This window comes from Geospiza fortis, unplaced genomic scaffold, assembly GCF_000277835.1.
Source record: "Geospiza fortis unplaced genomic scaffold, GeoFor_1.0 scaffold371, whole genome shotgun sequence".
NCBI lineage: Eukaryota > Metazoa > Chordata > Aves > Passeriformes > Thraupidae > Geospiza > Geospiza fortis.
The window spans coordinates 336,759-351,065 of record NW_005054597.1 but is presented as its reverse complement, the minus strand read 5'-3'; the positions used below and the strand labels follow the sequence as shown (position 1 = coordinate 351,065).

At 51.6% G+C, this 14,307-nt stretch overlaps 1 protein-coding gene across 1 annotated transcript in view; it reads left to right on the top strand.

The window, feature by feature from the left end:
- The window catches only part of LOC102032577 (rab11 family-interacting protein 1), a gene marked incomplete at its 5' end in the record, with an annotated part of 18,207 nt that extends 4,692 nt beyond the window's left edge, over window positions 1-13,515 (top strand). The window contains 4 exons of the mRNA XM_031064494.1: window positions 3,505-3,947; window positions 4,122-4,914; window positions 9,730-9,835; window positions 10,700-13,515. Coding sequence (XP_030920354.1) covers window positions 3,505-3,947; window positions 4,122-4,914; window positions 9,730-9,835; window positions 10,700-10,918 — 1,561 coding nt within the window. The remainder of the gene's footprint in view (window positions 1-3,504; window positions 3,948-4,121; window positions 4,915-9,729; window positions 9,836-10,699) is intronic.
- Between the last annotated feature and the right edge of the window lie 792 nt (window positions 13,516-14,307).

Here is a 14,307-nt window from a genome sequence, read left to right as displayed (position 1 = left end):
AGGAGGTTTTGGGGGGGATCTCTCAGGGCCTCGGGGGTCATGGAGAGGTTTGGAGGGGATTTCTGTGCCTCACGGAGGTCTGGGAGAGTGATGAGGGGATTGCTGTGCCCCATGGGGGCTGTGGAGAAGGATGGAGAGGCCCCTCTGCGTCATGTGGAGGATGGGGAAGAGGTTTGGGGGGGTTATGGAGAGGTTTGGAGGGGACCTGTGCACCCCACGGAGGTGTGGGAGAGCGAGGAGGGGATTTCTGTGCCCCACGGGGGCTGGGGAGGATAGTGAGGGGATTTCTGTGTCCCACAGGAGCTGCGAAGAAGGATGGAGTGGCCCCTCTGGGTCATGCAGAGGATGGAGAGAAGCTTTTGGGGGGGGTTTCTCAGGCCCACGGGGGTCATGGAGGGGTTTGGAGGGGATTTGTGTCCCACGAAGGTCTGGGAGAGCGATGAGGGGATTTCTGTGTCCCATGGGATGTGGGGAGGAGGATGGAGAGGCCCCTCCGGGTCCTGGGGAGGAGGTTTTGGGGGGGCTCTCTCAGGCCCATGGGGGCCATGGAGAGGTTTGGGGTGCCCCACGGAGGTCTGGGAGAGCGATGAGGGGATTTCTGTGTCCCACAGGGGCTGGGGAGGATAGTGGGGGGTGCCTCTTGAAGGGAGTGCAGTGCTGTGAGCAGCCCCAGCTCCCCGTGGGATGGATGCTCCTGTTCCTTGTGGAAACCTCGGTGCTCCTCAGGCACGGGGGAGACCCCTGTGCCCCCATGGCAGTCTGTCTGTCCCGCAGCCTGGGGGTCACCCTGTGCCCCAGGGCGGTGAGGGGTTCTAGTGGGGGACTCTTGTTCCCCACAGGGACCTCTGAAGCCCCAAAAGTGCCCACAGGGTGACCCCTATGAGCCCCCACAGCTGGGGAATGCCTTCCTGTGGAAGAAGCTGGTGGTCCAGAGACAACTTTTCCAGCCACTCCTGCCTGGTCCTTGGGTTTGATTTTCAAACAGACACTACAGAGAAAACAGCCAGCCTGATCCCCGAAACCTGATGCCCTCAGAGTGCTGCCCCTTCCAGCAGGCACCGAGCACTAATTTATTTTTGCTAACAAGCACTTGAAGCGTGTCAGGGTGGATAATTCCACCTTCCACGGGCCGCTCCTGCCCAGCTCCAGCTCTGTGTCACACGCTCGCTGCTTTGAACACAAACACGGGCACGGTGAAACCCAGGGGTGGTGCCCGGGAGGGTTTTACTGGGAGTCAGCAGCCTTGTAATGTGCTGGTGAGTCACCTTCCTCCTCTGCCTCACCTGAGCACCGCGGAGCCGTCCCGCTTCTCAAGGCTTAATTAGGTTCATTAAGGCTGTGTCAGACTGGGCTGTGTTTACACTGCAGAGCCCCTTGGTCAGCAGAGCTCAGGGCCGGTGCCTCGGGGCTCCCAGGCATTCCTTTGTGTCTGGGCAAAGGAAAACTGAGAGGGAGAAAAAAAAAAAAAGAAAACACAGCTTTGGTACTCCTGGGGAAATTTCTCGTGTTTTCAGTTGTTTGCAGGCCTCGGTTTCCTGTTTGAAGCCTGTTTTGTTCTTGCTGCCATGGTGATGTGTAGCCATAAAGGAGTAGTTTTATTTGGAAAATAGAGAGATGTTGATTGACAGGTGCTCGCTAACACCATAAATGCCACTAATGAGATTTTTTTTTGTGGTCTGGGGGATTGTCAGTCCGTGATTTCCTTCCAGCCACCCCCAGTGGTGCTGCTTTCAGGCAGGGCTGAGCTGCCTTTGCTGAGCACGGTGTTTGCCCGGGACACACGGGATCGATTGTGGCACAGGATGCTTCTAGAAACCACGGCTTTGGAACAGCAGTGCCCGGTGCTGGCTCGTGTTAAAGGCAAAGGGCTTGTGATTCCTGGGCTGCTGCAGCTCCAGGGACTGGGCAAAGCTTTGGTCTCCTGATCAAAACCCTTCCCTAGGTGTCTTCTAAGTGCCAGAGTGCCTGATTGTCAATCGAGTGTTCGTTTAGAGTCACAGAATCCCAGAATGGACCTTAAAGCCCATCTTGTTCCACCCCCTGCCCTGGCTAGGGACAGCTTCCACTAGATCATTGCTCCAAACCTGGCTTTGAACACTTTGAGGGACAGGACAGACACAGTTTCCCCAGGACCAGAGCCTCACCACCTCAGAGGGAAAAATTTCTTCCACATTTCCCTCTGAAGTGTTTGTAGCAGATTCCTGAATCCATCTCCTTCAGTTATCCCCATTAGTTTTGAATTTTCTCTGGAGCAAGTCACCTTTTCCTGTTCTCTTTTGTTGCTTCCAGTATACCTTTGGAGGTTGAAGTGCAAATTTGATGGCAGGGCACATTTGCATGCTCTGTTTGCTGCCTTTATTTTCCCATTCCAGCTGAGGAGGAGGAAGAAACCAATGAGTTTCCAGGCAGCCTTTCCTATGGGTTCCGTGGGGTCGGGAATGCTGCAACAAACAAAACCACGCTGCTGTGCAGTGCTGATCATTCTCTGTGCTGGCTCAGATGTGGTTTGAGTGTCACCAAGGGGTGGCTGAGGGCGTGTGGGTGGTGGGATTGTGGTTTGGGATGCCCTGGGCACTGCCCACGCAGAGCTCGATGTTGGGGAAGGAGAAGGCTCTGCCTGAGCAATGCCCTTCCTGGTGCGTGCCAGTCACGAGCCTGCAGAGGGGAGTGGAAATCCCCGAGGTCTGGGAGGCTGGGGCTGGCTCTCTGCTCTTGATTAGGGGTTCCTTGGCTTAGGAGGCATTAAGGAGCTGGAATGAAAGGTATGAGGGTGTGGGACGCGCGTGCAGCTCTGAGGCTGCTGCTCTGATCCACTTCAAAGCTGTGGCCCCTGCCAGTGTCAGGAGGAGAGATGAAAGGGCAGAGGAGAGCGGCTGAGCTGAAATACAGGAATTCCATGTTGTGCCTCTGTTTTTTCTCCTTTTTTTTTAACCCTTCCTGATCTGGTTTTAAACCAAATCTTATTAAGAACTTTCTGTTTACGATAAGGAGTGTTTTCTTTGGCACCTGGAGCTGTGAAGGTGACGTCACCATAAGATTAAAGTCTTTATTTTCCTACACTGTGGGCTGATTTGATTTTTCAGCCATAAAGCACCTTCTGTGTTCTCAATTACTGGTGTGTGACCGTGTTCATAGGGGTCTTAGGATGAGGGAAGAGACGAAGATCTGACTCCATGTTTCAGAAGGCTTGATTTATTATTTTATGATATATATTATGTTAAAACTATACTAAAAGAATAGAAGAAAGGATTTCATCAGAAGGCTAGCTAAGAATAGAAAAAGAAAGAATGATAACAAAGGCTTGTGGCTCACCATTGGCCATTAATTAGAAACAACTGACATGGGCCAATCAAAGATCTACCTGTTGCATTCCACAGCTGCAGATAACCATCGTTTTGTTCTTGAGGCCTCTCAGCTTCTCAGGAGGAAAAATCTTAAGGAAAGGATTTTTCATAAAAGATGTCTGTGACCCTGGTGGTTAAAGAAACCTCCTTGTTGCTGCAGGTGGTACAAGCTTCGCTCCAAACCGGGGAAGAAGGAAAAGGAGAGAGGGGAGATCGAGGTGGATATCCAGTTCATGAGGAGCAACATGACAGCCAGCATGTTTGATCTGTCCATGAAGGACAAGCCCCGCTCTCCCTTTGGCAAGCTCAAAGACAAGCTCAAGGGCAAGAGGAGCAGCGGCCTCTCGGACACGGCGTCAGCGATCGTCCCCAGCACCTCCCACTCCCCTGCTGACAGCGAGGATGAGGCAGTGGAGAAGGAGAAGAAGAAATCCAAGTTCAAAGCGCTGTTCTCCAAGCCTGGCCTGCACAAGACATCCCTGTCCCAGTCCATGTCAGTGCTGCCCACTCAGCAGCCCCTCACCCAGAGGGTTCGGCTGCGGCCCAGCGACTTCCAGGCACAGTGGGATGAGGAGGAGTCCCAGACCTCTCCTGCCTCAGAACGTGAGTGTTGGCACAAAACCTTCCCCCAAAGGGCTCTTTACACTTTTCACTGGTTAAATTCTCCTTTCTGAACAAATGCACAGGAAGTCCCTGCTGGCACTGAGGCTGGCAGTAGTGTCACAGAAAAGGTTATTCTTGCATCTTCAATTTCTCCCTGTTTTTTTTTTTCCCCAGGATCCTTTGAAAGTGTGCCAGAACAGAAGCCAGCTCCTTCTCCTCTGTTTAAATCTCGTAAGCCAGCCTTTTTGGACAGTAGGCAGCTAACCCAGGGAACCACTAACCACACCAAAAAGGATGGGCTCTCTTTGTTCAGTGGCCTTAAATCCAAAAACGATCCCGTGTCCAAGTCCAGTCTGTGCATCAATGGCAGTCACGTTTATATGGAAGAGACCACGACGAAGGACAAGACTCCAGCCTCCTCCCCCTCTCCTCACAACCTCAGGAGGAAGCAGCTCTTTGCTTCAGAGGAGAACCTGTCCTCCAGGTCCACTAAACCACCTGAGGAGATGGGGAGAGCCTCTCCTGGGCAGCCAATCTCTGGGTCCACATCCTTGGAGACCTTCAAATCCATGACTTTGCCATCATACAAACTGCTCAGCAGTGAGGAGCACCTGGACACCAGCGTTCCACCAAGCGTTGAGCCTGTTAGAGAGACCAAAAAACCAGACCAGAAAAAGTCTGCCTTGCTCTCCCTGGTCACTGGGAAGAAGGAAACAGTGAAGCCCAGCGATGCTGAGATTATTCCCGACAGGACCCTGCAGAGTGAGGAGAATACGATTCCAGAAGAGAAGAGTGAAGAGGAGGCCAAATGCCCTGAAGCCCCAGCAGATCTGGGCAGAGGGAGCCCCTCAGGAGATGCCCACCATGCAGAGGAGGCTGTCACAACCAAGCAGCTGCCCAGCCCTTGTGAGGAGGAACGGAAACCTGAGAAAGCTGCAGCAGCCAAGACCAAAGCTGTGAAACCCAGGTGAGTCCCAGCTGCTGGCAGGAGTGGGGATGGGCACTGCTGGTGGCAGGTGGCAGCGGGCTGTGTCTGCCACACCTGAGCTCAGGTGCTGCTCTGTGCCTTCCTGTGGGTTTTATGCTGGTGTTGGGAGCTTCGATAGCAAAGAAAAGCTCCCAAGTTCTTCCTCAGTATGAATAAAAGATGGATGTAGGGATGCTCCTTGTAAGTGATGCTGAAATAGTGGTTCTCTAGCACAGGAGGCACCTGTGCAGGTGCTGAAGGGGTGAATTTTCTTGCTGGATCTCTTGCACAAACTAACTCTGTCTGAGCTGTGTGGCTGCAGCCTCCCCAGGGTCTGAAATGCCCGTTCTAACGTCTCTGCTTTCCTCTTCCCTACTTGGCTGTGGTCTTCCAAAGGGTGGCCTTGGAGCCCTTCTGCTTTTGGCATCGCTCACAGCAGCACAGAGGGATTTTGTGTGGGTTTGTACACAAGGCTTTTTCGGAAATTCTGCTCCTTTATCCCTCATACAAATATATAAATTGTGTATGGGGTTTATTATATATTTATGTGTAGGTGTGCCCTACTAATAAGGCTGTGTTTTGTGTGTGTCCCTAACTCCTCATTTTCTGTGCTTCTCAAGTCTGAGTTTCTTGCCTGTGCAGTGTTTTATGTACTAATAAACCTGCTTGGGGTGCAAAGAGATGGTGCTTAAAGCAGCAAAACCAAGCTCTGCAGCAGGAGAGTGTGACCGTGTTCACAGGGGTCTTAGGATGAGGGAAGAGATGAGGATCTGACTCCATGTTTCAGAAGGCTTGATTTATTATTTTATGATATATATTAAAACTATACTAAAAACAGAAGAAAGGATTTCATCAGAAGAATAGAAAAAGAAGGAATGATAACAAAGGTTTGTGGCTCAGACTCTCTGTCCGAGCCAGCTGACTGTGATTGGCCATTAATTAGCAACAACCACATGAGACCAATCACAGATCCACCTGTTGCATTCCACAGCAGCAGATAATCAATGTTTACATTTTGTTCCTGAGGCCTCTCAGCTTCTCAGGAGAAAAAATCTTAAAGAAAAGATTTTTCATAAAAGATGTCTGCGACAGGAGAGTTCTGGCATAAGCCCAGTGCTTGGTAAAGGTGCTGTAAAGTCTCCCAGACAAGGGGACACCTCTCTCTGAGGTCTCTGTAAGGTGTAGCTCATCTCCAGTGGCAGAGCTGATGGAGGCTGGTGCTAAAGCTTGTCTGTTCCTGCCTCGTGTTGCATCTGCAAGTGACATGCGAGTTTTTTGTCCCTTTTTGCAGACTGGGCCTGTCTCCAGAGGAGGAACCCAAAGCCACGCTTCCTACTCTTGCACCTGACCCCCTCCCTGCTTTCCTCTCTGTGCACCGTATCAGCAGTGCCAATAATCCTTTTATTTCTCAAGTGGGGCAGATGGTCCAAGTGCCAGACTCTGAAAACATCACTGGTTCTCCTGCCTCTCTCACTTCTCCTGCTTTTGCTGCAGAGCTCTGGAATGACAAGAACCCTTTCACTGCTGAGTGGGACAGGGCATCCAGAGCCCTGGATCCCAACAGCATCGCCCGTTTCCCTTCATCCCATCATCCTGCAGCCTCTGTTCCCAAAGTGCCTCTTCCTGGGCAGGTCTCTGCCAGGGGCAATAATCCTTTTGCTGCTGACTGGGGGCAGGGTCCTGAGGGTTCTGAGGCTTCCTGGGGTCTCTCTGGCCCACACACACCTTCTGTCCCCTCTGTCTGTCCTTTCAATGACAGCAATCCCTTTGTGTCCAAGCGTGGGGCACAGGCAGTGCCAGGTTCCCAGGCTGGTTCTTCCCCTTCCTGCCTTCCTGCTGGGGAGAATTGTTCTTCTGCAGGACACCCTGCTCGTGGTGCTTCGGGGGGCTCTGCACATGTGGCTTTAACCAGTGATGTCACAGCTGAGCCAGACCCTCTGGGCACCTTGTCTGACCCCCCTGGGCTGGCTGCAGAGCCGCACTGGGATTCTGCCCGGCTTCAGCCTGAGGGTTCTTTGGAAAGCAGCAAGCCAGGCCATGGGAAATCTGTGTCCTTTGTCCTTGGGGAGTGGCAGGGTGTTCCATCAGGTGATGCAAGTTTGGGTGGGCAGGAAGGGGGAGAGCAGCCCCTGGATTCCAGTGGGAGGTCACAGATGAGTTCAGGGGCAGCAGGAGAGCGAGCAAGGTTTGGGGGTGACCCATCGACAGAGCTCTCTGGGGACAGCACACATCCCACCTGGAGCAGTGATGGAACAGCTGTGGAGGTCAGTGGTGGGAGCACTGAGCCCTGCACGAGGGGTGACAAAGGTTTTGTGTCTCTCTCCAAGTGCAGTGACAGCCTCGTGCTGGAGGCTGAGCAGGCACAATCCCCCAAGGGTGAGCTCAGGGAGGAGCAGGAGCCCTGTGCTGGGAAGCAGTGGGCAGAACGTGTGCCCATGTTAGAGCCCCAGGCACCTCCACCTGCTGGAAATGATCCAGTTCCTCAAGTCCAGCCCACACCAAGAGCCTGCACTGGGGAAGGGGATGCAGGGAGGGCTGGCAGGGAGGTCCTTGTGCCCCCAAAGCCAGCCCCACGAGTGGCTGTGCTGCTGAGGAAACCGCCAGGGACTCCCCAGGCTGATGCTCCTGCTCCAGGGGATGCTGCAGAATCCAGCCCAGGGCTCCCATTCCCTGAGGCCTCAGCTGCTCCTGGGTGCCTCCCTCAAGGGGGCTCCTTGGGGACTGCCACCCCTGCAGTGGCGCCCAGAGGTAAGAGCAGGCCTGTAGAAAAGGAGGGTGCTGCTGGTTTGTCTGTCTGTCTGACAAATGTCAGGTCTGCCGTTCCTGTTCCTGGGGACCGTGGCTCGGCGCTGCCCGTGATCCCCGAGGGAGGCTCTGATGAGGAGCTGCTGGGGGACTGCCAGGACAGCTGTGGGGCCTCTGCAGGTGACAGAGGTGTTCTAGGGAATGGAGAGCAGCCCCGAGGTTTGACACCTTTGCATGGAAAGCAGAGAGAGCTCTCTGATAGCTCTGCTGCAGCCCCCATGATCCCGGCTGCTCCAGGAGGAGAACCAGGAGCCATGCCTGGTGCTTGTGAGCCAGGGAGTTTGCCTGTGCTGCCTGCTGCAGTGAGGGCTCCCAGGGTCTGTGTCCAGGGAGCTGACTCAGGCTTAGGTGTGACATCTCATTCCAGAGTGTGTGAGAGTCATGCTGAGAAACAAGAGCTGGAAAGGAGTGCAGGTGCTGAGGAGTGTGCAGAGTGTGACTTCTCTGAGCCTTCTGCTTTCTCTTCCTCCCTGTCAAGTCCTTGCCAGCCCCACTCTTCCTCTCATTCCCTTCTCTCTGACACCCCGAGTCGTAGAGCAGAGTCTCCGAAAAAGCCAAGAGCCGAGGGCTTCGCAGATAAAGCGGGAAATTCGGGCAAGAAGAAACTTCTCCAGGCACGGGTTTCACCCTCTGAAACGTTCCCCAACCACACCCCATGGTGTGAAACCGTGTCTCCCCAGCACAGGTGAGACATGTGGGGATCACAGCAGTGAGCTTTGAGCTTTGCTTTGCCCTCTGGCTGCAGATCTGTCCCTGAGGCTGCTGCATGAGGCCAGGACAGCCCTGATTCCTCTGGGGGCTGGGTTTGTCAGGGCTTGGCTGCTGTCTCCTGCTGTGGGGCTGCTGCTGGCTCCAGCAGGGTCTGTGCAGCTCCTCAGGAAAAAGAAACTTCTTCAGGCTCGGGTTTCTTTTCCTGAGGAAAAGAAACTTCTCCAGGCACGGGTTTCACCCTCTGAAACGTTCCCCAACCACACCCCATGGTGTGAAACCGTGTCTCCCCAGCACAGGTGAGACATGTGGGGATCACAGCAGGTACCTCTGTGCAGCTGTGAGCTTTGCTTTGCCCTCTGTCCCTGAGGCTGCTGCACGAGGTCAGGACAGCCCTGATTCCTCTGGGGGCTGGGTTTGTCAGGGCTTGGCTGCTGTCACCTGCTGTGGGGCTGCTGCTGGCTCCAGCAGGGTCTGTGCAGCTCCTCGGGGGAGCAGCTGCTCCTCACAGCTCTTAGGGGAGCTTAGGGAAGGTGCAGGGGGAATGGAGCCATTCCATCCCGCTGGCAGAAGGGCCTGGGGCTGAGCTGTTTGTCAGACACCTGATAAATGTGGTGCTTCATTTCCTGCCTGAGCGGGCTCCTCAGGGATCACCAGCACTGCTGCAGCTCCTGCTCTGTGGGATTGCTGCCACTGACCTGTCAGCCCTTGAGCCTTCACCCCCCAGAGCCTAGGACACTTCAGGGCCAGTGTTTGCTAGAATAAAAATAAAATTTTGTTCCCGTGGTTAAAATTGGTGCTGTAAGTCCTGTGCAGGGAAATAATGACAGCACTTCCTCCCAGCTGGTGGTGTCAGTTCAGCTTGGACATGGCCTGACACTTGTCTCAGGACAGCAGAAGTATTTGGTATGTTGTAAGATCACAAATATGTTCTGATTAGGAAAGGCAGCCTGAAATACCAGTTTCTGAGGGATCAGAGTAGCTGCCCTGTGTTCTGTCTCCTCGTGTAGCCTGACCTGGCTTTTCTTCCATGACACACACAGGATGTATTTCCCTTCCTGCTGCTGCTTTATCTCCAACACCAAAGTCAGTAAAGATAGTAGAGAACTGGAAAATACTTACAAAACCCCTGTGGCTTGGAAATACCTTGTCTTCCTGAAGCTCTTTTCTTTGAGGAGATAGAGCAGGGAGGGAATCATCCCCAATTTCTTGCTGTATTTGCTCTCAGTCTAAAGATCTTTGTCATGCTGCTGTTACCTCTCCTGCCTGAACAACAGGAGCCTTTTTTTTTTCCTGTTGCAGACTCCATCCTGTGAAACCAATGAATGCCATGGCAAACAAACCTCAGAGCAAGAACCTGAATGTCATCAGCACCATGAATGAAAAGCTGCTGGAAATGAGTGTGAAGGTATGGAGGGAAGTGGCACTTTCACTGCCCAAGCTTTGATTGATTTGAAGAGTTTGTGTATTCCAGATAGTTGGGACATGAACATCCTTTTGGTCAGCCCCCAAGAGTGGGAGCAGTCCTTAAATGCTGATTTTTTTGCAGAATGACTGTAAATAGAGCTGGGGCTCGTGTTTTGTGGGGGAAATTCTCAGCACAGCCACTTCCTTGGAGCACAGTTGTTCAGTTGGGTCAGCAGTGGGATTGAGAGGAGCTTTCAGCATAATCCTGGCCTCAAAAGAGACCTCCAGGCTTGAGGCACAGCTTCCCTGGCAGGCTGATCTGAAAGGTTGGGAGCATCCTTGGCTCAGCAGGGAAAGTCCCAGCTCCCCTTATGGACTGTCAGGGTTTTTTGGGGAAATAAGGAAGTTAGAACTGAAATAACAGCAGTGCCTCCTCCTGGTGAGAGGGGAGAGGATGGGAGTTGAGTGATTCAGACTGACAAAGGGTTCAGAACTTGCAGTGGTGTTCTGATTGCACCTCAGTTGTGTGTGATGCCCCACAGGAGCCTGTTGTGCTCACACTCCCTGCCTGGGCAGTGTTCTGGGAGCTGCAGGACTCAGCAGAAGCTGCCCAGTACCTCTCATGCTGCTTGAGGCTTAAAACCAGATTTTTCCAAAGGAACAGAAAGAAACAGCAAAGGCCTGGGTGGGTGTTTCTTGCTGTCTAACCTGAATTTGGCTTTCCCAGTGTGCATTTAAGCAGCTGCTTTAAGCTGTACCAGGTTTGTTTGGCAGCAGCTGTCACCGTGCCGGTCTGTGTGTTGTGTGTCTGCTTTGGAATGTGCTGTGCCTGCTCTGACCCTGCCTTCCCTCCCTCCCTCCCAAGAAATATGATCCCTCAGACCCTGCCTATGCCTATGCTCAGCTGACACACGATGAGCTGATCCAGCTGGTGCTGAAACAGAAGGATACCATTACCAGGAAGGACGTCCAGGTGCGGGAGCTCGAGGATTACATCGACAACCTGCTGGTCAGAGTCATGGAAGAAACCCCAAACATCCTCAGAGTCTCCGTGTCTGGCAACAAAAAAGCTGGGAAGATGTGAAGGGTCTGGTGGGCAAGGACTGAATCCCCACCCCAAGGGAGGGTGAGGAGCTGGTGGTGCTGCTTGTGCTGCTCACAGAAAATGACCTTTTCCTGTTCCTGCCTTGAGCAACCCTCGGATTGATCAATAGTTCCATCAGGTGTTGTAATCAAGTCACCTTACTGTATTTATTTTTTTGGTTTTCTTCCCATTATTTGGGAAGGTCAGGCATTAATGCCAAGGCTGTGATGGGAAGGAGGAGGGTTTTTGATGTGTTTTGCTTTCCAGTAAGGCACTGATGATCCTTTAGGAAGATTTTTTTTAAATGGTTTTGTTTCGTAGCAGCTTTTAGAGATCAGTTACTTTTCTTTCCACATCTGAAGTTGTAGTGCAATATAAATCCTTGTACAGTAGAGCTTGAGGATTTGATTGTTTTTAAAATAATAATAATTAACTACACTGGAGAAGTCCAAAGATGACCCAGCTTCAGAGCTGGGCTGTAATTTAAAAGGAATTAATGCCCTGAAAGTTGACTGTAAGCTGACCAAATCTCAGTTCATCTCATCAAGTGGACATTCCCAAGAGTCCTTCAGGGGAAAGCTGACAGATTTTTTGGAGTAGGAGACATTGAGGTTCACGGTACGTTTCTAGCATAGGAATGGCATCAATGAATTTAGCCCAAAGGTACATTTTAAACCAGAAATTGTTCTCTTAGTGTCTTAAATTTCTGCTCTGGAGGTTGTTCAGAGCAGGCAGAGGCTGCCCTGGCTCTGTGGGAGCTCTGTGACTTTTCCCTTTTGAGGGAAACAGAAATCCTTTGGGGTTTGGAGCTGGGGCTCACCTTGAAGGCCCTTCCAAAGGTACATTTTAAATCAGAAATTTTTCTCTCAGTGTCTTAAATTTCTGCTCTGGAGCTTGTTCAGAGCAGGCAGGGGCTGCCCTGGCTCTGCCCCTTGTGCCCTGTGGGAGCTCTGTGACCTTTTCCCCTTTTGAGGGAAACAGAAATTCTTTGGGGTTTGGAGCTGGGCTCACCTTGAAGGCCCTTCCAAAGTACATTTTAAACCAGAAATTGTTCTCTCATGTCTTAAATTTCTACTCTGGAGCTTGTTCAAAGCTCACCTTGAAGGCCCTTCCAAGGTGATCAGCCTTGCAGTGCTTTTTGCTGTCATTCCAGACAGGGATTCCTGCCTGCTCTGGCTCCTTGCTGCTCCCACTGGGAGGAAAACCTTGTGTGGCTGAGGGAGCTGCGTGTGCTGGACAGCCCAGAGCTCCTGGGGGTCTCAGGGGTGTTCTCCCCATCCCCACAGCCTCCCCCACTGCAAACTGAGCAGGGCTTTGTTTGCTGAGCCCCTTGGCACAGATCAAAACCATCAGATGCCTTTTGGGACCCCTGGGATTATTTACCAGGGTAGGGAGAGTCCATGAAAGGCTTAGAGGGAAGCTGGAAAACCAACAGAGCCCTGCAAAGGACCAAAGCTTCATGAGGACCAAAGCTCAAAGCTTTCCAGCCTTAATTGTATGGAAATAAACACTCCTACCCTTGGAAAGTGTTGGGTTATTGGGTCACTCCTGGCCCAGGGGTGAGTTTCTAACTCCACTTTTCTACAGGAAAGCACTTTATTGGGGGACTGGAGCAGCTCTCACCCTGTGAGCAGTCTGCTTACAATGTCACAAACCACTGGAGATCTCAAATGCTGGATTTTGTAGCAAGGAGCAGTTTGATAGATTTGCACAGAGATGTAACCATTTATTAGAAAAATCAAAGAAATGCTCCAAATGACATTTTTATTCCTGCTACCAAAGTCTGGAGCTTTACTGGCAGAGCTGTCCCTCATGGGCAGCCTGACCTCAAACAAGCCTTAGGAGCTGAGAGTCTTGCAAGACTTCAGGTCCTTTAATCTCATTTTAGTGTTATTTGAGCAGTGAGGGTGTTCTCTCCTTCCTGCTGCCCCCTCTGCTCTGAGTGAGGCAGCCTTGGTGGTGGTTTCATTCTCAGTGGTGCTGCTTGGCCTTGCTGCTGCCTCCTGTGCCTTCTCGAGTGAGGAAGATGAAGGATTGATTTGTTTCCTCCTCGTGGATCTCTGCACACAGGATCCTGTACCTCACTGATAAATTTGTATTTTAGACGTTTTCTCCGCTGGGAAGAGTGACTTGCAGAGAACCAAAGCAATAAATAATATTATTATTCAGAAAATGAATAATATTATGTTTTTAGCAGAGATGGAGCCTTAACACTTGGGCAGCCTCCCCTGGCAGTGTTTCTGTGCCACTTCCAGCCCTGGGTGTTTTGTGGAGCCCGAGCTGAGCCCAGCTCTGCTGTGCCTGGGGGGCTGCAGCTCTGGAGCCTCTCCTAGGGGGCACAGGGGGGTCCCAATCCTCGACCCCCTCAGCCCTCACACCTCATTTTTATTGGCAACACTCACTAAAGCCTTCCTTTGGTGTGGGGGGACTGGCATTTTATATCCTCAGAGGCCTTAAGAATCAAATTTCTTGTTTGTTATTGAAGGATTTAATGCATGTTCCCTGTTTGTACTCTCTGCTTTTAACCCAGGTACTGTTTGTTTTTAAACACCTTTTGGTTTTATGGAACACTAAAATAAAGACACCTTAAAGCCAGAGTTCTGAGCAGCCTGTCTTTGTTCTGAGGGGCCTCGTCCCCTCCTTGTGCCTCTCTGCTCATCCTCTGTGGTGGTTCCAGCTGTGGGTTTCTCTGGGGCTGCATTGAAGGCACCTGAGACAATAAATCCATGTTCAGACTCAAGTGTTTATTATTTCTTATCAGTAAAACATTCTCACTACTGTGAGTTCGGCAGGTTTTCATTAGAAGGCACAAAATGGCCAACAATCTCTTCTTACAAGGTCTTTTAAGACTAAACTATCCAATTAAGAGCTGACACCTGGATTATTTCCCCTTTTAACCCAATAACTGATCCCACAGAGCCCACAGTGCAGATTTTTCTGCATTTTCAGCATCCCCCCAGGCAGATGCTGGAGCTGTTGTGGGAACACAGAGGAATTCCAGCTGTGATCACTATGGAGAGGCTAAACTATCCAATTAAGAACTGACACCTGGATTATTTTCCCTTTTAACCCAATAACTGATCCCTAAACGCCCACAATGAGGACTTTTCATTTCAATTACAAAATGCCACCCAAACCCATGGAGAAGCATGAAGAAGAAGCCCAGAATGACAGACACCCTGTGCCCTCCATCTTGCTGCCATCCACAGCACACTAAAAATCCCAAAACCTCAATTTCTCACCAAGTGATGCACCCACACCACTCTCTATAATCTATTTCACACTTTTGTGGATTCTGGTCTATTCTGGAGTTTAGGAAACTTTCTCCATGAATGAGGGTCAAAGTCAGTGCTCCCCTGGGGGACAGGGCACCCCAGAGCAGACACAGA